The following is a 25,619-nucleotide window of genomic DNA, read 5'->3' on the forward strand; positions in this document are numbered from 1 at the left end:
GTTCTTGTAATATATTATGTAATGGTCGGAGTATATTGCGGATTTCACCAAGTAAAATCAAGTTTTTTGGTTAGCGAATGAACACAGAAGTTTAAAATATTAATTTATTTTTTAACAAAAAAAGTAAATGTGTTTGAATGAAATATCTAAGAATTCTTGAGAATTTAAATCATTGTAATTGAAAATTCTTTAATTTCCTAAAATTTCTTGCTTTGATCAAATAAATAAGTTTATTTTATTTTAAACTTTGTATTTGAATATAGAGAAGAGAGAGATGAGTGGTAAATGTAAGAATAAAGAAAGAAACTTTTTAATCACAAACAATCTATTAAACCTATATATTATTGGCGAACCCTCTGATTCTTCCTTATTATTAATTATTTGTATCAAGTTTCCTTTTAATGATAACTTACTTGTTGGACACACTCTCAATATAGCAAACTCATTTATGTACAATACACAATCATTAGAGCTTATGTGTATCTTCTTGTACTCTAAACCTATTACAAAAAACATTTTCTTTGTCTCATAGTTACAATTAAGTAATCTATTATCTTCTAGAAGCATCTCCTTCAACAATTTTCAATAATTTTGTTAAACTTCTATTAGTTCATTTCTTTGTTTTAAATTGAACCGTTCTCAAGTTGCTGACAATGTTTTAAAGTTATTACATCATGGGTACAATTTTTTCTCCATATCAGACCTCAAAGAATCATACATGCTCTTCATAAATTTTTTTCATCAACATTATGTATCATCTTCTTTAAATGATCGTTCATCCTTTCTTCAAAATATTATATTGTGTCTGACATAGTTGGAATGTCTAATATTTCTCTGTGTCATGTCCATATTGTATAATTCTTCGATTCTTCACAATATTAAAGATAACTTTGGAAAAATGAAGAAAAAGACTCCATATAGGTGTTCATGTGACGCCTATGTGAATGCCATTTAGACTTCCTCTCATGCTCTTCTATTCTAAAATAAAAATTGGCCCAAATACAAGGTTCAAAAGTCTTATACAAAAATTTAAAGAATGAATTAGAAAGTCATAATTACTCTATACAAATTTACAAGGTTTCATAAAAAAAAAAACTTCTTCAAAAGAATCTTTTGTTCAACACTTCTCTTCTGAGTTTGATATTTTAGATGGCAAGGATAGTCCTCCATCATTCTTAGAATAATCCTCCATTATCTAAAACATCGAATGTAAACATTTTAAAATATCTCACCACATTTTTTTTACATTACATTTTTAGAAGTCTATCGTAAAAAAAAGTGATGTAATTGAAATATTTTACACTATTACCTTTAATCAAGAAAATACTATGATATTATTATCAAACTAAATTAACACTTTATATTTTAGAAAACACATTTCTTCATTGATTGAAATATTCTATAATTTCGTTATTAATTGAAGTAGTCTAATCAAAGTTTTTATTTAATTTAGAGTGAAAACTCATTATTAAAATTTGATATACCCTTCTTTATTAATCATTAGATGTTACTAGTATGTATAAAATAAAGTATCATAATTGAAATATAAAAAATATCTTATTAATTACTATGATAGTCAAAGGAAACTAATACATTTTACTTTAAAAAAATACAATTATTAAAAAAAATTAAAATAAATGAGTTCAATCACCAAATTTTCAGATATATATATATATATATATATATTTTGTGCGTGAGAGTGAGTGAGTATGTGAGAGGGAGTGAGTATGTGAGTGTGTGTGGATTTAATTATTAAAGTCTTATTTAAAATAATTTTGATGAAATAAATAATTTAAATTGAAAAGCTTGTTTCTTATTATAATATAATAAGTCTCTATTTTTAATAAAAATATTTTCAAATTAACAATTCAATCAAACAATAATCAAATAAAGAATAATTTTTATTTAAAATTAATAAGATATTAAAGTATTAAAAATATATTTAAAGAATATAAATAAATAATAAATAAGGGATGCATTTGTTTAACCAAAAATCAATATGAAACAAACCGTTCTTAAATTTATAATATTAGGATGTAATTGGCCAATCAATCTCATGTTCATCAAGAAAGTGTTAAATTTTTATCAATAGTTATGAATTAAAAAGTATTGGTAATATTAAATACTTTATTTTTAGCTTTATATTTATTTCTTAAAAAAACTGGTACCCATGGTGTTTGATGTGATGTATAATAGTAAAAAACTGTGTGATGCACTGACTAGGAATTGCATATTGGAAAAGATGGTATGCTCTTTTTTTTATTTGATTGATTTGGGCTAATATGTTTTTAGGTACATGAAAAAAAAAAGTACATTATTTAAATATGTTAATAAATCGTGTAATCTAGTTCTTCAATTTTGAATATTTAAAAGGAAACACTGCATGTGATTTTCATGAAAAAGAGACAAAATGTTATCTTGTAAATGAAATTTGTCTTATACTCATGTAGAAATGCAATAATGAATCTTTGTCCTAGACAAACTCATATAAAGGAAAGCAGGGAGGTATGGTATGAGTAATAAGGTAGCAAACAAACACACCAAAAAGTTGCATTTTTGTTCTTCTTGGATTCTCTGTAAAGTAAAATTATCATTGGGCGTTTGTTTTTCTTGTTTTATATATATTTCAAATATACTTTTCACGGGTAATAATTCTAGACTTATTTAAAGTTTAAATACTGTTTAAATTTGAAAATATTTGAGTTTCCATTAAAAAAAAATATTTTAGTAAGTGTTTAAAACATTTTTTTTGTTTTTAGTTAAGTATATTGATTTTGTCATCAAGGTGATAATGCGTCATTTAAGTATTTGATAGTTAAGGAAAGTTGAATAACTGACATATAAATCTGGAGCTTTTATAACAATTCTCCTGTTTGAATATAATTTTTTTTTTTAGGTTTATTTTCGATCAAATAAAAGGAAAATTTATTTGGTTTTAAAATTGTGTTTTCTTTAATTGAATGAGTATGAGTGTTATATATAAATGCATAAAAAATATTGAATTGTACATTTATTATTTTTATTCAAGTAAATTAGGTTGAATAGAAAATGTAGTTTATAATATATGAATTTAAGGTTACAAATTTGGAGTGAGATGTGAGTCCTTGTTTAAATTTGTGTATTAAGAAAAAAACTATGTTATAACATATGTATTTAGTTTCACTTATAATTTAAGTCATACATACTAAGACATCATGTAGTGAGAAATTAAAGGAAAGTTTATTGTTTCATCAGAACATGTGTTGAGATCTGGTATAAATATACTTTAAACTTATCTCGATTTATATGATCAGAATTTACATACCTAAGGTACTAAAATGGGTGACCTGTTATTCTTTGATAAATAATACGTGATATAAATATTTAAAATATGTTAATAAATATTTGTTGGTAAACATTACATGTGTGTTTGATGAAATGATGATGGATTGTTGTTGTGATGAATTAAATTATGATTGTTTTATTATGATAACTTTTTTTATAACATACATTGTATTTATTATGAATTAAATACACTATGTACATAAACAAATGTAGGTTCATGTCTTATACTAATATATAGAAGGAAATAACTAGATAATTTGTGTTTTTTAATATATACATATTATATATAATTTTTATTATAAATTACTAAATATTTTTGGATAAACCCTCTATAAAAACTATAGTAAAATTGATTATATTTTGGAACATTACCCTATAACTTTAGTTTAGGAAAAAAAAAAGTAACATGCAAATAAAAAAAAACATAGTACTTATGTTGTGGTAGGATAAAATAGAATATGATAAAAGATAAGATTAAAACATAATAATATACAAAATAAAATAAATATCAATTTTATTTAGTGTTTGGTGTATATTAGAATAAAGTTAAAGATAATAACATGTTATAATAATAATAATAATATATACCTATAAATAAAGAGGATTCCTCTTTATAACAGTATTTTGGTGTATACAATTTTTTTCTTATTCTACTTTTATTTAATATATCTCATCTTATTAGTACAATGAAATATTTTGTCATTTCATATGAATTACTTACAAAATATTATTATTTTATAATTTTTTAAATTAATGTTATGTAATAGTATATATATGCAAACTAATTCCCCACCCTCCCTTACTTCCTTATTTTAAGTAACAACAAAAAGAAAGAGCATACTCTCACCCTCACTACTTCCGGTCCCACATCAAATTTTACTTATTAAATAAAATAACATTTATTTCCAATCACTCTTTCCACTCCATTTCAAATAACTCTATTCTTTGATAAAACCATCATTCTTTCGGTATCTACCATAAAGTGAATCATAACTTTAACGTGAATATCATCACATTCTCAGATCCCAAAATCATCAGTGGAAGAAATGAAAAGCTTGAAGAAGAGAAACTCAAACCTTAGGAGAGAAAAAATGTTGATTAATCAATTCATAAATTTTCTTTTATATGTTATTTTTTGTTTTTCAATTTCGACTCATCTAAAATTATTTTTATATGTATTTTAAATTTCTATCATAATGAAACTTTCAAAAAAAAAAATACAGATACATGGGTGCTCTTATATTTCCAATAATAATAATAATAGTAATAAAAAAATATTAATAGTGATAATAATAATAATAATAAGATATAAATTAAAGATGAAGAATAGAGAAGTCTGTAGTTTATTATAAGTTGTTATATATACCATTTATATGAGATTTTCCGTAATATGTGACAATATAATTAATAATTTGTTTGGTTGATAAATGAGAAGAAAAATATTATTTTGACACCCACTTTTTGCATTGCTCCAAATTACACCTTTCAAATGGTAGAGGTTATGAAATGTAAAAAGATATTTTTGTCATTTGAAGAGGTGTAATTTGGAGTAAGAAGTGTCAAATTATCATTGCTCAAATGAGAAAATATCACAATTCAGCTAGTAATTTGTTTGGTTGGTAGAAGAGAAAATGAGGGAGAGACAATTTGTTCAGCAAAATTAACTAACAAGCTAGGTTGTATCTGATAACTTGGTTCTAAGCAAATAAGTTAGTTTAGTGGATTATAAGTATCTGATAACCTACTTAGTAATAATGTTCTCATTCAATGGCATCTCTCTTTCAATAATAATAATATTACATTACAGTAATAGTTATAATAAAAGTGAAGTAGTGTAAAAATATAAATAAGGGATTAATGTCTTATACAACAACTTCCCTTCTCAATAGTATTCCTCTTGCAATAACATTTACATTACATTAAAATAACATGTTAGATAATATGATCAATAAATAATTTCTTATTAATACATTAAATAATTAATTACAACATGATAAAATAATTATTTTCTTATCCTATCGTATTTTGATTATCAAACTTTTTTTCTTGATTAATCAAGTTTAGGGCCATTTATATGTCCTAAAAAATTCACTAAACTTTTACTCTTCTTTCTTCTTATTTTACAGATGATTATAATTCTATTTTTTTAAAGTAAAGAAAGGTAACAATTTTCATTTTCTTTATTCCACTATACATATATACAAACATTTTGTTTTTCTTTGGGAGCAAACAAGAAAAAATCAAGTTTAACCAAATTTTTTAAAAATTAATCCGATTATTAAGCAAACATTGCACAATGCATTAAACAACAAACTAGTAAAAAGTTATAAAAAATCAAGTAAAATTTCAAATTTACGTACATTGCATTAATATAATATAATATAATAAAAAAAATACGCATCAGAAAAATAATAAAAAAATTAACAAATATTGAAATAATAACAATGAATATGTATTCTTTTTATAAAAGAAAGACAAAACAATCCATTCAGATAAGCTTATTACCACCAACTTACTTGTTTTTAAATGGTTTTAACTTTTTTTAATCAATTCCTTAAAATGTTTATACCATCAACCTAACTAATTTGTCAATGTAATCAAAATTTTCCTAAACCTGGTTTGACTTGAACTGAATTGAATTGTTTCCTTCCTTAGGATAAGCGATTTCACTGTCAAAAAATCCAATAACAAAAATGATGCTCCCATTTCAAAGTTCACCTCCTACGACACCGTTCTGACGCCGCCAAAACAAATGTCTCTCTCTCACGCCAGTGAAGGAAACCGAATATTAGAACCTCTCTGACAAAATAAAAGCCACGTATTCTCCTGAGTCTTCTCTTCAGCGGACCCATTATGACGAACCGGCGTCGTTTTGTCCCATAGACCTGCCCACCATTCTAACGGAACAAACTCTCCGACTATTCCTCCCAATTTTCCCTTCGATTTTCCCGAGAAAATCTCGCCCAGCGAAAATCTAGCTCAGTCAACGCAACACTTCTATATCCACAGCACCGTAAACTCATGGATCGAAGGAGAAACGCGAGTCCTATATACGCGCGGCAGTGGAGCGGTGGTTCCAGCAGCACTGGCTCGTCGTCGCCGGCGATGTCTCCGGCTCATCCTCAATCGCGCCTCGGTGCTTCTTCTACCGGTATCTCCACCGTCAAGCGCACGCAAAACGTGGCCGCCAAAGCCGCCGCGCAGCGCCTCGCTCGCGTCATGGCGTCTCAGAACGCCATCGCCGACGACGGGGAAGATGACGACGATCTCGATTTCCGGTTCAGCGCTCCGCCTCCTTCATCTATTTCTTCATTCTCCAGCAACGCCAGCAGTAACAGGAGCACCAGCACTAATGCCGCCACTATTCCTCCGATTTCGGTCGCCAGGCCTAACAGATCTCCTTCTCCTGCGGTAATTCCCACTGCAATTGTTCGTTCTGATGTGTTTGCATGATTAATTGCATGGATTCACTTGTTGAATTGTGAAAAATAAAATGAAGTAATAGCGTATTCGATACGATTTTGAACTTAGGTGTGTTTTGTTGGTTCGTGGTTGTTAATTTGTATGGCATTAATAACGATCGAGCGAGATCGAAGTTTTATCAGTTTTGGTTGCATGATTGTGATTGATTCAATTCGTCTTGTCTAGTTCTTGTTGAGTTAATAGGATTTTGATGTTTTTATTAGTTAGGTCGGAACTTTGTAGAGCATACTCATTCCGTTCGTTCAACATCAGCTGGAAGATCGGGGGTTTCTGTTCGTTCAGCGGCAGTGGTGCCACCGAGCAAATCCACATTACGAACGCCTATGGCTATACCTCCTATTGACCCTCCTACTAATCGCAATAGAGAGAAAAGGTACTGTATCTGTTTCTCCTTATTTCTTATGGTTTTGCAGCTATGTTGATTAACTAGTAAGTTTTTACGTCTCGGAGCAATTTCTAAGTTGATACAATATTTACCGTAACGCTGTGTAGTTCCTTTTCCCCTTAGTTCTTTTGTTTTGTGGATATGGTTATTAACTAGTAAGCTTTTCTGTCTTGGAGCATTTCCAGGTTGATATGATAGTAGTGTAACGCTGAAGCTGAGTCTTTATAAATTTTAAAGAAGGCAATACGAAGAATGTCCTAAGTGTTCATGTTAAGGATTTAAAAGTAAATATTTTTATAGAAAATTAAAGCTTTGTTTAAGTTTATAATGTATGAATTCGGTGTTTGGAAATAGCTTCTTTCCTGTAAATAATTATTTTTCTTCAAAAGCTAACTAATGAAGCCAGAAAAATAAAATATGCATACGATCTATTTTTCACTATAATATTTATTTCCTTTTTTATATTCACGAACAAATATCAATGTACTCTTTATTTGGATCTTTAAGGGGGTCTTTGGTAAAGGCAACAAATTTAATTTCTCAGAAATTGTAAAACTATTTTTTCATATTTGGTTTACCTTTTTAAAAAACAACACTCCTAGTAAACAACGTTTTTTCAGAACTGATTTTTAGGCCAAGTTTTCTCAAAAAAATTCTCATGTCGGGAGGTGGGAATCTAACTTTCATGTTGAATTAAAAATTTAATGAAAAGAGATCATGTTACTCTTATATAAATATTTTCAGTAATATTTTTTACTAATCAGGCATAATATAGTTATTTCTAAGAATTATGATTTCCATGATTCATGATTCCCATAAATCATGATTCTTGGGTCTGAAATTTTTTTACCGTACCAAAACACCCTTTAAAAGAAATAAGCATCTAACACACTTGTATGTTGTAACACTCCTTCAGTGAGTTGTTTGGTCGTGTTATATCTCCTCAATTAAAAATTTACCCTTAAAGGGGGAAGTTATGATAAGCTGATAGTTATTTAAGTTTCAAAACATTTAACTGTGTGTGAAGCCATCATTCAAGTTCTATGCCCTGTTCTCCACAAAATCATCATGCATCTATCTTCCCTTGCCATAGTTTTGTGAGTTTAATTATTTATAATGTGGTTGAATACATATCTCTAGTCATGATTTGGCCAATTTTCACATCTCCACAGTCCACATACATTTAATTGATCCTTTTTTATGTATGAATGAGCTTACACACACACACACACACACACACATATATATATATATCTTTGGGTGTATATGCAAACTGAAGTGCTAGCCTCTCAAACACTAGTTTGTTGGCCATTAGGAATATTGATAACCTACTCTTCTTTGAATTATAACCATCAGTGATGGTTTCAGGTTTCCATCAGATATATCTATCAGGCCACTTAACTCAAAAGACACAGGAGATCAGCGTGAAGCTTCTGCACTCCGTGATGAAGTATAGTATTTATACCCATCAATTTCAGTCTCCAAAAGCTAAATCCGTTGATCCTCAATTTGGCTATGCTATTTCTTTCAAGTTTTTATTTTAGTATTTTTATCATAATTCATAAAGGATGAGTGTTGAAAAGCTGATTCATACTGATTTTGCAGCTTGATATGCTACAAGAAGAGAACGAGGCTTTATTAGAAAAGGTATGTTCATTAATACCCTACAAAGTTGGCTTTTTTCTCATGTTATGTGATATTGAACATAATGCCTGGTTATATTCCAGCTAAGACAAGCAGAGGAGAAACGCCAAGAAGTGGAGGCCAGAAGTAGGGAACTTGAGAAACAGGTAATTTTTTCCTAGATATTAACTAAATTTGAAAACTAACCAATGTAATTTTAACGCCGTATTTTAGATTCCATATTTTGCATATTTATTAAGCTTTCATTCACAACAGTCTGTAACTACGACCAAGTTTAGATAAACTTCTTAATAAACATTTATCAGGGAAGAAAATACGGAAGTACAATGAATCATACTTCTCTCATAAGTTCAACCTACGCACCTTGACTCTTTTATAAACTCTTTCATCTATCTTCTCCCAAAATTGATTGCATAATCTTATTTTATCTTACAGAAGAAGTATATATTAGGACTCAATTGGTATGGGACTTGATTCTCACATTGGAAGTATGAGATTCCAGTGAGGGTTTTTTATGGCTAGTTTTTGCAGTGTGACTTTCCCTAGTGAAAATAAGCGGTGTGGATGGTGATTTTGACATAACAGTTTTTGCTTGTACTAGCCAATGGGCCACTGCACAACCGACCTGCTTGTGTGTTAGGGCTGTGAAGTTTGGTAGGTTGTTAGGATTTAATTGCAAAATATGGGACTAGATTTTGACATTACAAGTATGTATGGGATCCTAGTGTGGGGTTCATGAGGCCTTGGTCTCTCTAACCACAATGGTTTATAGGGTAATGCTCCCAAGGTTCTATCAGTATGATTCATTTCACCTCTATTTTTTCTTTTATTAGTGCTTAATATGGAGAAACTTATCTAAATTAGTCTACATGAACTAAGAGCTATTTAACTATATGCAAAAGCAACTATAAAGTTCAGGCAGTATTCTGAGTTTGCTGATATCAGTATCCTTGTTTATTTTGACTTTGGCAGGTTGCTTCTCTTGGAGAAGGTGTATCCCTGGAAGCAAAATTGTTGAGCAGGTAAACTAGCTTTAAATTCTCTTGTATGCTGGCTGGCACAGTGGTAATGGAACTATTTATTTTTGTTTAAGATTATATGATTTTTGTGTTATATTTTCAGGAAGGAAGCTGCTTTGCGTCAAAGAGAGGTATACCGAAACAATGGATATAAGATGTGGCAGAAATATGAAATTAATGATGGCTGTATGTTTGAAGTTATATGATCACCCTTGATTGATAACGCACTATTCCATGTCCTCTAAATATTTATCTCAAAATTGTTTTTGACTTTCTGTATTATTGAGAAAAATGCATGCATATATTTGGCAAAGAAGCATGAATCAGAGAAGCAGTTATGTTGCTTGACATTTTTGTAAAGCTCTGTTTCCAGTTACTGTTTTATCCTTGAATTGTGGACTTTGAGCAAGAGGCTCGTCATTGTTAGTTCTTTCAAAGAATGTCCTTGGAATACTCAATATTTTTGTACAGGCTGCACTCAAGGCTGCTCAACAAACACAGAGTGGGAGAGATGAGGATATCACTGCCCTTCGAGTGGAAATTCAGGTAGTTTTGAATAAAGCATACATGTTTTCCCTCTAAGTTGTACCATTTATCTGCTCTGATTAATTATTCTCTGTTATAAGTTTTAGCTATCTTCTTTGTATTTGTCAGAACCTAAAAGATGATGCTGCAGCAACTTTGGAGCAGCAGCAAGAAGCTGAAGCTGAAGCAAAGGCTCTTCGCACAATGACTCAGAGAATGATTTTGACCCAAGAAGAAATGGTTACTATTTATCATTGAAATAAGATTTAGTAAGTCATCATTTTCCCATTTGTCTTAATTCATCTTATCTGTCTTTTAGGAGGAAGTTGTCCTGAAGAGATGTTGGCTAGCCCGCTACTGGGGTCTTGCTGTAAAACATGGTAACGAAATTACTGCCCTCAACTTTCTGTGGGAAAAATACAGTTTCCAATCTTTAACTATTATCTGAAAAATCGTGACTTCAAAAGTTTGAGGAGCATATTTTGTAAAACTCAGTTTATATACTAACAATAACATAAGTCCTTATAATCCTTGTAATTTGAAAAATCATGTACCTCTATGCTTTTTAGGCATATGTGCAGATATAGCACAATCCAAGCATGAACATTGGTCTTCTCTAGCGCCTCTTCCTTTTGAACTTGTCATCTCTGCTGGACAGAAGGCTAAGGAAGAATCTTGGAACAAAAGTGAGAATGAGTTGGTACTAAAAACATTCATTAGAATTATATCTCTGAAATTATCTATTTTGATGTCTAATGAAAGAGCGTGAACCAGGTGCTGATGGTCCAGATAGAAGCAAGCTTGTTCGTGATTTGAATGATCTTGCCGGGGAAGGAAATATTGAGACTATGCTTTCAGTGGAGATGGGGTTGAGGGAACTTGCATCCTTAAAGGTTCTTCATGTTTATTTTTTCAAAATTAGTGCTTTGTTTGTTCAGTTCTTTATTGTACTTTTCTTTTGGGCATTTTAGATACAAAAATTCATATTTTAAAGCTTCTTTTATGAAAGAGTTCATTGAGATGAGAGAAAGCATCATTATTTTGTAACAATATTAAAAGTGAATTTGTTACACAGATAAGTCTATTTATAGGCAGATACGGGTCAGTTTGGTATGTAAAAGGAGAGAGGAAGGGAATGCAAGTGGTGGTTTTGAAGGGTTTTTGAGAGGGGGGAGGAGTAATCTCTTCATTGTTTTTTTTCCATTTTTGTGTGTTATTGCTTGTATTCTGTACGGATGGCTTCCTCTGATTGTAAGGAGCTGGCCTCCTTCACTAATACTTTTCTATAGTAAATTGCAGAACATTTTTTTCTGAATTTTTTATTTTGTAGGTTGAGGATGCTGTTGTGCTTGCACTAGCTCAACACAGACGACCAAATTTGGTTCGACAGTCCATTTTAGGTATTTAATATAACATCTTGTATCTTTTTCAAATATCAGTTTTGTCTAGTTTTATGGTTAGTTCTGTTCAGATGTCTAATTTGTGATAAGAATTCTATTTAAGTAGTTTTGATACATGTATCCATTTTATGGTCATTCATTTTCCCAAACCATTATTCTGAAACTATTCCAAAATAGTCTGTTTAGCAGAAGAAACTGATTTTATTTTATAATTTTCATATTTTTATTATTTTATTTTCAGATTCCAAGTCACAAGGCGATGCTAAATATTCAGAAGCATTTGGTAAGAATTAAGTTGTCTGTTTTATTATAGTGTTTGTCTATTTTAAGTTTTGAGAAGAAATATGTTTTGACCTGCTTTACCAATGTTAAATTTGCTGTTATAGAAATCCCTATGGAATATTATAAGTGTGAAGGTTGTATATTTGCATTATAGAATTTATTGTTTCCCTTTCACTGGTAAAATATCGCTTGTATAGTTTTCATTCATTTCTCTATTTTTCTTCTCTATTTTTCTTCTCTTGAAGGGGAAGTTGGGATTTGATTTTGGATAACATACATTAGTTTTGTGCATGCATGGTCTGATAAGATCTGTATTGGAGGATGATGATACGTCAATATTGTAAATTGCATGGTATGTAGTCATTTTTACCCTCTTCATTATCTGTGAGAAATGTAAAAGCGCCCTTGCCTTTACAAGCTAGAAGGCATAAAATATTGGTGTATACCCTTGTAGATGATAGAGAAACGTGAGACAACATTTAATTGAACCGTGTAAACTCTTTTAACTATGGATTAATCTCCATCTATCGGGTGAACTTTATGTGAGAGGCCAGTGATTTCATGTGTATTTTTACGCTAAAATATGATGCGACGTGGTTGCATTTAGCCATACTTCATTTCTAAATGGAAATGTGTCTGGCCAGTGATTCATTGCTGATTTTCTGTTTCTTCGTTTCCTCCAGAATTAAGTGAAGAGGAAGCAGAAGACGTTCTTTTCAAAGAGGTCAGTTGCTTTTTATTCTAATATTTGGCACAATTCATGGTATTATTTCTATGAAATTGTGATATCTTCCTTCGGATTAAAACTTTAGAATGTGGATTTCTACTAGTATTGTCTCATGTGTATAACACGTGTCTAAATTTCTTATCAAATCAGCAATCAGTTTATCTTGGCAGAGATTTGTGTTCTTTGTTGAATTTCTTTCTGTTCAAGGCAGATTATTACTCTTTAACCATAATCTTTTTAAGATGAAATCTTGCAATGTAGGCTCCCCAAGTTGCCTTGGGTTTATAATGGGCAGTTTTTGTCAAAGTTGAATTTAATGTTTAACTAATTTGTAAATAGTATGCATGTACACGTAATTTAATATGATTTACTAATGAAGTCTAAACATGGCAGTCATGGTTAACCTATATTTGGAGAAGAGCATTATTTCATGGTGTGGAAGAAGATATTGCTGAAGAGCAGCTTCAATTTTGGATTGCCCGCAGTGGGCAGGCACCAACTTCACATGATGCTGTTGATGGTAAGCTCTTGCCTTTCTTATTATGATATTTGGTTTTCTGAAGAGAGTAATATGTTACCACGTTAAAAAGTAAACAATCTTGAAACTACAGGGGGTTAATATATACATGGTTTTGAACTGTGTTGATTGGCTAAATATAGCCAATTGAAGCTTCCTCTATGGATCATAACAGCATTTTTAAAAAAATGTGTATAACAGGTCAATAGAAAAATGTTGATCTTGGTTCTCAAATTAGTATGTAAGAAAAATAAACGTCATGACCGGAACCAAGCTGATTTTTGGTCTTGGCTATATTAATCAGAAATGATTCTATATCAACTCAGAATTGGTATTTGGTGGAACTGAATCTATTCAATATAATTTGGACAAATTATGCTATTCAGCAGTAGAGATAACCTTGTTTTCTTCAGCCTGTATGGCAGATCTGCATGATCCCTGCTGCCTGCTTAAAACACTTGGCAATTTGGTTTGCCTTTTAAACCAAAGACAGGGTCAACTGATCATTTAAAGAAAAAACAAATCTGTTCCCTCATTTTAATCCATTCTCTTGTTTTGGCTCTTCAACTTTGTAAGCCTGTCTTTTTTTGTTACCCTAACAGCTATTAGTTACTCAGGTGTCAACCTCCATGCGGACTAAAACATGGTAGTTATTATTTTCCAAACTAAAATTAATAATTTGAGTATTTTCTTTATAATATTTGAATATTCTTATTTTAGAATGTGAAAACAGGTATGCTTAGGAAGTCTTAATTAAAGATCAGGCATACACTTCTATTTTTTTTTTGTATTATTTTTTCAAATTACAAATTGAAATTAAAAAAATCTCACTTTTAGGTTTTATCTAAACTGGAAGTATTGAAGTTTAGATATTCAAATGGTAATCTCTGGGTCTGACTCAGAACCATAGGAAGTGATCCTAGTAGCTCTAGGGATATCAAGATCCTTAAATTTGTCTAATTATCCATGCATTATGTTTGGTTAAGGAAAGAAAAGATAAAAAAGGTAAATGATTAGAAAGAAATGTTTTTTAGGTTGTTTGGTAGGGGGAGAAGATGAAAGGAAAGAAAGAAAATTTTCCATTTCTCATTTTAATTGTGTTGAAAGTAGAAGCGAAAAAAAGATATATGTGTAAAATGAGATTAACATCCTAAATAAAGAATGAGACGTGATTCTCAATAAAAGTATTTTTGTCTGTGTGAAAAAAATCCCTCCTCCTTTCTGCCCAATATTGGACAGACTACAAAAGGTTAAATGACACTCATCGTTCTTCCCTTTCACTTGCTGTTCCCAATGACGGAGGTAAGAAATATATAGCCTTTTCCATCTTTCCTAAATCCTTTCTTATTCACATGAAACCAACAAACCTTGAAGTATATAGCATCATATGATTACAAATCACTTCAATTTAATTTTTATTTAATTTATTTTAAAAAAAAAATCTAATGATAAAGATGTGATTTAAATTGGGGGAAAGTTCAAAGAGAGGAGGGTGTTATTTTTATTGCTTTTGATGTACTGGTTTGTTATGTATCGCTCATTCTGTTTTCTATCTAGTTGAGCGTGGCTTGTTGGAGTTGAGGAAGCTAAGTATAGAACCGCAGCTTTGGGAAGCATCTCGAAAGGGAATTGATCAGGCTCAGGGGTCAGTAGATGCTAATCATAAGCCTGCCACCGACTCGGATGCCTCATCCTGATGGTCTCGGCCCCTTAGTTCTTAATTGATTCTTTGTCCTATATGTATATTTTTTTGTTTTGTTTTCTACACAAGTTTTTCATTCTGTAAACATCTCAACATTATATTCGGGAATACAAAGAAAGCGAGAATCTTTACATTGCACCAGACACAGTGGGTTGTAATAATTGGCAATCTACACAAGACAGAAATTTTCCTTATTCTTTTAAGTTTAATTTGTAACTTCAGAATCCCAGTTTGTATGTTTGTTATTAAACGAGGATGCAGGAGAATTGCAGCCACTATTTTTTTGTTTATTTTTGGTTTTATATATATATATATATTTATATTATATTTTTTTTGTTTAGTTATCAATTGAAAGCTTGAAACGGTTCATGTCATAGAAAAAAGGAATAGTAAGTTCAGTAATTCGATGCTAAGTTGTTTGAGATGTTGATGTTCTTAAAGTACTAAGAAGCACATGGTTTTCACCATTTCTGCATATTGGAATTCAGTTAGGCCTAACGGAATGGTGGTGTAAAAGGATTAAACATCTAGTTGGAGATATATCAATTAGGGCAGTATTGAATTGCACAATATATCAGATTCCTCTTATTTATCACCCACACCTAAAAAATAAGTTAACATTGAAAAAGGTAAGCTCTTCTTCTATCCTGTAGTATTAATAATGATAAGAAATAATATTTGGTAATAGTAGTAAGAGACAACAGTAGTTTTATATCACAACCCATGCGTTCAGCTGAAGATTCATCAGGAGCGTGCCTTTGCTGGCAGAAAACATTGATACTCTAGTCGTCCACGTATATAATGGATTCTGAGAATAATTCGAACCTCTGATGGTGCTCTACTCACGCGGGGTCCTGTTCCGCTTTGTGGAGTGTGGACGCCAATAGTGGCTGGTATAGCAACCCGAATCATAAAAAGAAGGAAAGCCTGCGCAATTTAATAGTTAAAGTTTATGAGCTTTTTCTCCACTTGTGTATTTTATGACTCTCGTGAAAAGGACCCAAATTTTGAGGTGAAAAACGAAATTAAAAAAAAAAACAAAACAGCAACGAAGATTACTCACCAAAAGGCATGCCCTTGCTCTACTTGCAAGAATTCAAAAGCAGAATATAGGCTTCACTCGCACTCTTTCACACGTTTCCCAACTCTGATGCTCAAAAGTCATTCCAACCACTTCTACTCGGTTATAATATTCAGTCATACCCTTGTGACATAATTTTCCTATGCATTATGAGCACCTACTCTTCTTTTCGCTTTTTGTTTTGGAGTTGGTTAGGAATACAATTCGGGTCTTAAGAGGCAATAGAATATTTTGACAATGAGGAGATGAACGCCAAAATCAGTGACACTAGTGCTAGTAATGATGAAAAACCTGAAATCTTTTGTAAAAGCTGTAAAGGTAGGGACCATTTTCTTCTCCTTTACCAGTTCTGTGAGCTGCAACTACAACAGAAGCACAGAATCCACCGCATAACTCTTGATCAAATTTGTCATTTTATAGTTTGTTCTTTTTTTGGCATTCATTATCTTGCATTTTTTTCTGCCTTGTCTTGTGGAAATAAAATAATAGCCTAGCTACCCTTGTGGTTAGAGTGGTCCGGTGACACTGCTTTGTAGTAATTATAGCCTGACTACACCATCCTTCTCCCTTCAACTCTAGTTAGATGGGGTCGGTTCAAATCACTCCAAATGTTTGCCAAACCAAAAACATCCATAAATTGCGCAGCTGCATACCAAACAAGCAATACATAACACAGCTTGCAAAGTTGAAATGGTGAATGAAGGATGGCCCACTTGAAGCTAGCGTGGAAAGGTTTGTGGCCCCAATGGGGAACATGTGGCTCCTTGGAGTCTAGCATGTGAGTTTGTAAGCAAAAACATATATATATTGTTGATGAATGGAGGTGGGTTATATTTGCTTTTGTATCACCAGCACAAAAAATATTGAATTTCAAAGAATCATAGAGTTACCTTATGTATAAGAAAAGCCTTTTCACATCTGGTCAAAGGGAACAAGTTCATTCCCACATAAGTACATAAAGAAAAGTCTTTAACCACCACAAGGAAAATATTAGACTTTATGGGAATAAGATTATTTGATTTCCACTCCCACTTAATAATGTTTGGGTTTTATGTCCATTCAACAACATACTTATTATGGGCATGAAAAAACCTCATCCCAGATCTTGCTCATTACTTAAATAAAGATTCTTTACAATAAAAAAAAGGGAAAGGTATACCCCTCTCATCACTCAAGTTCTTTAGTGAGTATTGTTTTATGGTTAATGATGCATTTGAGTATTCTTCAGATTCTGTAGCTTCTCTGACAAGCCACATACATTTTAAACTAAATGGCCATTAGAGTACTAAGATGGCTCTATTCTCCTTGGAATCTCCATTCTGTAACCAGTTATCTTGTCGATGTGCAAATCTAGCCGTACTTGCTGATCAAGAAAAACCAATGAATCAAACATTTTCCTTTGAACAAACATTAAAAGTAACTCTGCATCTGTTTTACACCTGCATGTTTACAGCATTTAACCAAGATGCTTGAGTACTGTTAATTAACCAAGTGCAAAAGAATCTTTTTAATATTAGTTAAAATTGATTGAAACTCATAATCAAAGACTGTTAAATATGAGATGAAACCTCCCTCATTTTGTAGGTTTTGAAAAAATTTAACTAATAATAACTAATGAAAGTTAGTTTTCATACCTGTAAGAAATTACATATATTTCTCTTGGCCTATGATGAGAATTGAGAAATAAGAAAAAAAAAATATCTGATCTTTAAAAAAACAAAACCTCAAAATACGTATTTTTCCAAGGAGTGAAAAGTATCCCCGTAAAGCCATTTTCCATGGAAAGGTCACATTCCTGTTGGTGCAGTGAAAAAGGATACAAGTTTTCTTTGTTTTTTGCTAACTGCAAAAGGGTGATAGAAGGTCTTTGTTGTTAATGCATGCAGAGAGAAATAAACAAAAAACAGGACCACAACAACAAAATGTAAAGATGATCGATCTAAACGATGTAATGTAATATTTAAGAAGGAATATTGTTGAAGGCAGAGCCCATATTCCAATAACTAATTTCCTATTGATGGCAGAAAACTCTTTTCATAATTATCCTTTTGCCACTGCATATGGAATGACCCGGCACACCATGGTCATTGCCTCTGTCACGTCTCTTTCAACACCATTTTCAGGCCTGCCATTCAAAAGCTAAATTTGTAATCATAATTAGAATGAAACAGATAAAATTTCCAGCCACCTTCCTGGCCCACCCTTAAAGCAATATTCGTGCCACGAGTGTCAAGAATACATTATATACATTTATATATAGTCCTTCCAATGTCATACTATGAATAATCACTCTAACTTTTTATAACTCCTTTGTGTAATATGTTAGTACAAAATGTATAATCACTAAGTCAATTTTCATTTTAGATCTGATTGAAAAAACGTTTCTACAGATATCATAAAAGAAAAAAAAAATAAGAAGAGAAAAAGAAAATATTATCTTTGTAAACTAAATCAGCTTACAGTAGCATTAATTTCAAGATTATAGCAGAATTGGCGGAAATTTAAAGTATAGATTGTGATTTTATGTAAATTAAATTCTACAGTTTTACTGTCATTTCTCATAATGCTATTCGTGTTCACACTAGGTGATGACACTTTAAATACAGCACCTTTCACTCTTTCTCTTTGTTAGTCCTACTCTTCCCGTTTGTGAAACCATGAAGTGGCCAACATGGAAGTCCAACACCATGGAAATGGCTGTGGTGCTCCTTTATCTGAGTTTTTCCTTGGAGGTGCTCTGTCACCCTTCTCATGCAGACAGAATTGATGAGCTTCCTGGCCAACCCTACGTAGGCTTTCAACAGTTCTCAGGATATGTCACAGTGGATGACAAGAAACACAAGTCTCTCTTTTACTATTTTGCTGAGTCAGAAACTGATCCAGCTTCAAAGCCTCTTGTTCTGTGGCTCAATGGAGGTCCGCAATCTCTTGCTTCAAAACCTGATATTAAATTTTTTTCTAGACTTGGGATTAAATAAGAATAAGCTATCATAAGCAGTATTAGCATCATGGATTCATGGACTATTGAATTTGACTAATATTTAGTTATTCAGGACCTGGTTGTTCTTCTCTGGGAGTGGGAGCATTCTCAGAAAATGGACCCTTCAGGCCAAATGGAGAATTTCTGATTAAAAATGAGTATAGTTGGAACAAAGGTACTCTTTACCTACATTCCATTATACCTTTTTTTTATAGGCACATTCCTTTATACCTATCTGCCAGAATGGCCTGCATTTCATTCTTCCACTGATTGGGTTACTTTTGTGCTGCAGAGGCAAACATGCTGTATTTAGAGACACCAGTTGGAGTGGGGTTCTCCTATGCTAAAGGTAGCTCCTCATACATGACAGTGAATGACGAGGCAACAGGTATTTTTCATTAATATTAGACCCTTTTTTTAATCTTTTGGGACAAAACCTTTCTCTTTAGAAAGCTTCTTTAAATTCTATCTTCCATGGGAAAAGGCACGCATCATTTGTATGCTGCTTAGGCTTTTAAAAAGTTGAGACAAAACAGTGATCAATGGTTAAATTTCATGCTAACTTTTGCGTGACACTTTACATGATTATTCTTTCATCTCGTATTCTCTACGCCAGCATTAGAAGAAGGTATATTAGTATACTTTTTATTCGGTATGATTGCACTGTCCCTGAATAATGAATTGTTTACATGCAAATTTTGTCATCTGAAGCAATTCTTTTGATTTCTTAAGCCAGGGACAATCTTGTATTCCTGCTACGCTGGTTCAACAAGTTCCCCCAATACAGGAGCAGAGATTTGTTTCTAACGGGGGAAAGCTATGCAGGTAAACTTGTCATTATTGGAATTTCCATTTCAAAAGCAGGTTACAGAAATTATTTGTTCTTACACATTTAAAAAGTTGCATGTATCAGGTCATTATGTTCCTCAACTTGCAAAGCTCATGATTAAAATGAACACAAAGAAAAAGATATTCAATCTGAAAGGCATTGCGGTAAGTGTTATCAATCAACGTTTAAGCTATCTTTCTTAAATATTACTATTTGGTGTTTGCTGACACCAAAAAGGAAATTAAGAAACGAATGCTCTCTTGTATTGAATGCAGTTGGGTAATCCAGTTCTAGAATATGCCACCGACTTCAATTCAAGAGCTGAGTTCTTCTGGTCTCATGGGCTAATATCAGATTCAACCTACAACATGTTCACCACAGTGTGCAACTATTCTAGGTACGTGAGTGAGTACTACAGGGACTCAATTTCGCCTCTTTGTTCAAAGGTTATGGGCCAAGTGAGCAGAGAAACAAGTAAATTTGTGGACAAATATGATGTCACACTTGATGTTTGCATTTCCTCAGTGCTATCACAATCCAATGTTATTTCTCCTAAAACCCAAGTGAGTCTTTACTTCAGATCAGTACTTCTCAAGTTTGGCTTTTCCATTAAAATTGGTGCCTTAAATCGTGGCATGCAGGAAGCAAGTGAGAGCATAGATGTTTGTGTGGATGATAAGGTTACAAACTACTTAAACCGGAGAGATGTACAAGAGGCACTTCATGCAAAGCTCGTTGGAGTTCGGAAGTGGGATGTTTGCAGCAAGTAATTCCTTCATACTAGATGTCTTGTGTTTGCCTTTTCTTAGTTCTTCTTGATAAATGAAACTTGAAGGATGAAAAGTCATAATCAGCTTAGCCTGTCTTTGCTGATTGTGATTTCAGTAAACAATGTAATCACTTGACTGCATTTGTTGTACCAGCGTACTCAACTATGATATGCTCAACCTGGAAGTGCCTACACTACCTGTTGTTGGATCACTGATAAAAGCTGGAGTTAGGGTCTTAATTTACAGGTAACCTACCAAAACCTTTTCTTCTCCTTTTTATTTATTTGGTCACTTCAACTTTAGGCCTCATACATATGTTTCTCAGTGCTAATTAAAATGACCAAGTGCATTGTTCTTGTTACAGTGGAGATCAAGATTCAGTAATTCCACTGACTGGAAGCCGTACCTTAGTTCAGAAGTTGGGAAGACAATTAGGACTGAATACAACAGTCCCTTACAGAGTATGGTTTGAAGGTCAGCAGGTATGTATGTATATTAACTCGAACGTAGCTTTTGGCCCAGTTCATTTTCTTTTCTCCTTAATCCAATTAATTTCTATGGAACTTATGCTTTATTCTTAATTAAGAAAAGCTACTTTTTTAAAAAATATATTTAGTTATGCTTGGCATATTTTGTTCCAAAAAGAAAAAGAAAATCAGTCAACTGAGGTCAAATGCCGTGTGATTGACATCTTACTAGTTTAAATTAGTAAGAAAACAATTGCAAAAAATATTTATTTATAAGAGGCCAGAAGCTTTGAGTGGACAGATTAGTGATTAAAATAGTATAGCTTTGTCCATTATGCAATATGTCGATTTTTTTCTTTGAACCATATTATGTCTGCATTCACAACAATAGTAAAAAGCATTCCACTTTTTTATCAATAATACCAAATTGTATGTACCATCAGAAACTAATCCCAGTTAATGAAACTTAGGTTGGTGGGTGGACTCAAGTTCATGGCAATACCCTCTCATTTGCGACTGTCAGAGGTGCCTCCCATGAAGTTCCTTTCTCACAACCTCGAAGATCACTTGTACTATTCAAGTCATTCTTGAAAGGCATATCTTTACCTGAAGTCTTCTGACACACCCTTTCCTTTGTGTTTTCATATGTAGTTTAGCTTGTAAGTATTAAGTAAGCATGGTCTTTAAGTACCATATTATTAGCAAAGAAATGTACTATTATTTGTGCAGAATGTGATAAGAAAAGTGGGGAAAAGTATCTTTTTTTCTTTTGGGTTTTCAACCTTTGCATGTGAGTTTTTGGGTTCTTGCTTGTTCTTGAGCTGTCAACTGTAATTGACCCTTGTCAACTGTAACTGACCTTTGGATTGAAGAGATTCTGTAAAAATGTTGTGAGAAAATACTGGTGCATTCTTGTTATAAATTTCTAGTGGACCATCCTGTTATGTAATTTAAGCCCCTGCATTCGAACACCAGTAATGTCGCATTTCTTGTGTCAATATGATGTATTATATGTCACTCTTCTACACACTACTTTTTCTCTTTATATCTCAAATGCATTCATCTTATCGCATACCTCTTTGTTTTATCTTTTGACCATACCAAAAGTTGTGCAAAATTTAATTTCTTTATTTAAAAATCAATTATATTTACCTTCGCCCTCCTCAATTTACGGCAACTAAAGCCATTTGGGAAAAGCACATATCAACAAAATTGTTACTTGGAAAATCAGTGAAGTGTATTGATGCAGTGTCCATGTGCAGTTTCTTTATGGGATGAATAAGAATATCACAGTTAAATTTTAAGTACTATTCACTCACTGTTATTTGTAAGAAGAGCTTAGACAGTGATCTACATGCTCTCTCACACATTGGTCTTTTCTCCATGGACATTATTGGCTTTTGAAAACTGCTATATATGTGTGTAAGAAATTACATGTGATGAATGACGTCAACTAGATGATTCCTGTTCAGGAGAAGACAAAAAACCATCTCTACAGCAGAACTTGTACTTAAGTACTAATCTTAGCCAACGGGAACAACCTTTTGTTCAGAAAGGTGGATTCTGATCCCATTTGTCCTCTCTGCATCACTGCTCATATTCTAAAGAACAGTGTAAAACATGCACAAAAGTTGTAAAAAACAAAGGGCATAGAAGTGCTTTTGTAATTTCACTGGTTTGGATTAGATTAGCAGCCACTCATCATCCTTCAAAAGGCACAAATTTTAAGATGCCAGGTTTTGAGTAATAGCACTGAATTCGCTTGAACTCACACCACTACTCCAGCACACCACCCATTTTTTGCTTTTGATTAATTCCAGAGTGGAACTAATTCAAGATTTCGTGGTGTAGTTGGTCACCAGGGTACATTTTTCTTGATGTGTACATGAATCATGAGAGATAAAACTTATTTTACAAATCTCTACGTTTCTAATTAGTTATACAGGGATTAAAAATGGTGATTTCAAACAATCATAAAAAGAATTTTCAAATAACAGAACAACATAGAACCTAAATTGTTCAGAATAGAGCATTAGAATCATCAACTTTAGACATAAAAAATTAGCATAGAGACCTAAACCTCCTCTTCCACCTTCGATTTCTCCAGAAATTTCATGTGTAAAGAAAGTGATGAAAGAGAGTAATCTCCTCCCTTTTTTTCCTTTGTTGTCTATCATCTCTGATCTAGTGATGTTACTTTCAAATTTATGGTTAATGTCTTATAAAATAAACCTTATTAAAATACATTGATTTGATATGGTGAATGTCTTAAACTTAAGATTCTGAATTTTATTATAATACAGGTCTTATGCTTTAAGAATAAAAGAAATTAATTAAGTTTTTAAGTAGTAAAAAATTAAGGTAAAAATAAAAACTATAGAAGTCTGGATCTTGTCAAATTTTAACACTTAAAAAAAAAAACTTGCCATGAAATTTTAAAAAGTAGAACTCACTTGAAATAAATAAATTTTTTGAAAAGGTTTTATTAAACCGATATTCCTAAGTCTTCAGGTATCTGATGATTTAAAATATATTGATAAAATAATCCTATTTACATTTTAAAATTCAAAATTAGAATAAGAATAAATAAATGAGTTAACTTCAATTTTTTTATGATACTACTTAGTATGTCATATTATTATATTTAAAATTAAAATTAAAGTATTTTATTGAAAATAACACGTTCTATTGAACTTTGAATTCATATTTTTATGGGTATAGTGACTGCTCGACCTTCCCGCATTTAGGTATTTAGGATGTGTTTAAATTAAGAAGAAGATTTGTGAGGATTTGAGGGAGTAGATGTGTGAGAATTTAAGAGGATATGTTAGATTATTTGGATTGAGGGATGTTAGAGTAGATTTGTAAAGATGGTTTATTAAAATTTAAGAGTGATGATAGTTGGAAAGGAATTATAATTTTTTTTAAAAGTATAAGTTTACAAATTTACCCTTGTGTTTTAAAATATTTGAATAATGAAATATGAGTTATTTTATCTAGATTTCAGTTTCAATTAAAAAATAAAATGATAATATTCATAATTATAATAATTTTTAGATGGAAAATAATGAATATGTGTAAAAATTGAAAATTGTTACATAGAAATAAATTATTGAAATACTCATAATTTTAAAAATAAAATATAAAATAATTTTGCATTAAATTTAAATAATAGTAATAATTTTATAATAATTTATGAAAATAATAATAATTATTGTATATATTTTTTATTATTATAATTTTATTTTATTATTATGTAATGTTTAATAATTTTATTTATATTCTTTTAATATTTTTGAAAATTATTTTATTTTTATTATATTATATATAATGGAATATATTGTGTATATATATAATAAAATTAATAATAATAATAATTAAAATTATTATTAATTAAAATTAATTCTTATTAATTAAGAATGAATTCTGCTTCTAGAGGCATGAAAATTGATTTCACCATAATGGAGAATCGATTATGCCTTAACAATAACTTCCTTGAGAATCGATTTTGCAAATCAACAATTACACACAACAAAATCGATTCTCTCTTCGTTATAACATCTATGAGAATAGATTCTCTCTGTTATAACAATTACTATGAAAATCGATTCTCCCTTCACAGATATGCTTAAAAAATTAATTTTGTTCAACAACAAAGCATATTTATTTAACACACGTGTAGGGTTTTTCCTATGCTTTCTTCTTCCTCTTCCTCAACCTCATAACCTTCAACAAATCTAAGAACTTCTCACATGCACACCTCCCCCCCGGAAGAAATAGGGTATTACAGTAACTTTGAATGGGTATACATGTATGCACCCTCTCATCCGCGCTCATCCTCGCATATGAGGGAAGAAAGAAAAAAAAGACTCTCCCACTCTCCTTCACATCAATTGATCCAAACATCCAAGCCACCCGTTCGCACATCCACTTCAAGATTCAATTAGTGGATCCAAACAATGCATTAAAGTTCGACCATTTATTTCTGCACCCCCCTTATCTTCTACCTTCACCTCTAAAGGAATATGTAGAAGACCAAAATACCCCATATTATCCCCTGCTAGGCCTCTTCATTTTCCACCCCGCTTTAAGTTATAAACCAACCTTAGCTTTCATCTCTCTCTCACTTCTCTTCTTTCTCCGCTTGTGCACCCTTTACTTGAGCTTACGTGTGAGAGTACATGTCAGAACACCATCATCTTCTTAAGAGTTATCATCGACTCTATCACATTACCATCCCCGTTGAATAGGTTCAATCAGTTGTGTTACTCCATAATGGTTGATTTGGAAAGTGTCCAAATTGTACAATATGGAACATATTTGATGGTTTTTTTTCTAGATTGTTCAATTTGAAATGTATTTATGGATATGAAAATATATTCCAAAATCTACAATCTAGAATGTATTAATACATTCAAGCATTATAATAATATATTTCAAATTGTGCATTCCAAAACATATAATTTTTTTTAATTTGTTAGCTA

General features: G+C 31.6%; 2 protein-coding genes and 1 long non-coding RNA gene across 6 annotated transcripts; 2 read left to right on the forward strand and 1 right to left on the reverse strand.

Annotated features, from left to right (window-relative positions):
- The first annotated feature begins 5,906 nt into the window (after positions 1–5,906).
- LOC137823052 (coiled-coil domain-containing protein SCD2-like) lies at positions 5,907–15,298 on the forward strand. 3 transcript variants are annotated; one of them, XM_068628162.1, is made up of 17 exons: positions 5,907–6,735; positions 7,011–7,180; positions 8,561–8,642; positions 8,798–8,839; positions 8,920–8,982; positions 9,809–9,858; positions 9,959–9,986; positions 10,327–10,401; positions 10,510–10,620; positions 10,700–10,760; positions 10,950–11,066; positions 11,155–11,273; positions 11,711–11,780; positions 12,022–12,063; positions 12,746–12,786; positions 13,183–13,309; positions 14,864–15,298. In XM_068628162.1, exons 1-17 carry the CDS (start codon positions 6,346–6,348, stop codon positions 15,001–15,003), a joined length of 1,728 nt encoding a protein of 575 aa, XP_068484263.1. In that variant the 5' UTR covers positions 5,907–6,345; the 3' UTR covers positions 15,004–15,298. The 3 variants fall into 3 exon arrangements, with proteins under 3 accessions (XP_068484263.1, XP_068484262.1, XP_068484264.1); XM_068628161.1 differs by having other exon boundaries at positions 5,912–6,735; positions 8,549–8,642; XM_068628163.1 differs by having other exon boundaries at positions 6,596–6,735; positions 7,015–7,180; positions 8,549–8,642.
- A 275-nt stretch (positions 15,299–15,573) lies between these two features.
- Positions 15,574–16,476, reverse strand: LOC137823054 (uncharacterized). Its single transcript, XR_011083051.1, has 2 exons — positions 16,072–16,476; positions 15,574–15,935 (listed from the first exon to the last, which is right to left on the reverse strand). It is a non-coding gene; the product is annotated as an uncharacterized lncRNA (long non-coding RNA).
- A 1,883-nt stretch (positions 16,477–18,359) lies between these two features.
- LOC137823053 (serine carboxypeptidase-like 45) lies at positions 18,360–22,034 on the forward strand. Of its 2 annotated transcripts, XM_068628166.1 has the most exons (10): positions 18,360–19,005; positions 19,143–19,244; positions 19,362–19,457; positions 19,802–19,894; positions 19,983–20,062; positions 20,174–20,461; positions 20,540–20,664; positions 20,822–20,914; positions 21,033–21,150; positions 21,606–22,034. In XM_068628166.1, the coding sequence occupies exons 1-10, from the start codon at positions 18,747–18,749 to the stop codon at positions 21,753–21,755; spliced, it is 1,404 nt and encodes a 467-aa protein (XP_068484267.1). In that variant the 5' UTR covers positions 18,360–18,746; the 3' UTR covers positions 21,756–22,034. The 2 variants fall into 2 exon arrangements, with proteins under 2 accessions (XP_068484267.1, XP_068484265.1); XM_068628164.1 differs by having other exon boundaries at positions 18,378–19,005; positions 20,174–20,664.
- Positions 22,035–25,619: the final 3,585 nt, after the last annotated feature.

This window comes from Phaseolus vulgaris, chromosome 9 (genome assembly GCF_000499845.2).
Source record: "Phaseolus vulgaris cultivar G19833 chromosome 9, P. vulgaris v2.0, whole genome shotgun sequence".
NCBI classification, from domain to species: Eukaryota; Viridiplantae; Streptophyta; class Magnoliopsida; order Fabales; family Fabaceae; genus Phaseolus; species Phaseolus vulgaris.

Excerpts from the sequence above, each read along its gene's own strand:
- LOC137823052 (XM_068628161.1), top strand. The coding sequence starts at position 6,346 with ATGGATCGAAGGAGAAACGCGAGTCCTATATACGCGCGGCAGTGGAGC. Across the intron at positions 8,643-8,797 it reads CTTCTGCACTCCGTGATGAA|CTTGATATGCTACAAGAAGA; the intron begins GTATAGTATTTA and ends CTGATTTTGCAG. Across the intron at positions 8,983-9,808 it reads GTAGGGAACTTGAGAAACAG|GTTGCTTCTCTTGGAGAAGG; the intron begins GTAATTTTTTCC and ends TGACTTTGGCAG.
- LOC137823053 (XM_068628164.1), top strand. The coding sequence starts at position 18,747 with ATGAAGTGGCCAACATGGAAGTCCAACACCATGGAAATGGCTGTGGTG. Across the intron at positions 19,458-19,801 it reads AGTGAATGACGAGGCAACAG|CCAGGGACAATCTTGTATTC; the intron begins GTATTTTTCATT and ends TGATTTCTTAAG. Across the intron at positions 20,063-20,173 it reads TCAATCTGAAAGGCATTGCG|TTGGGTAATCCAGTTCTAGA; the intron begins GTAAGTGTTATC and ends TATTGAATGCAG.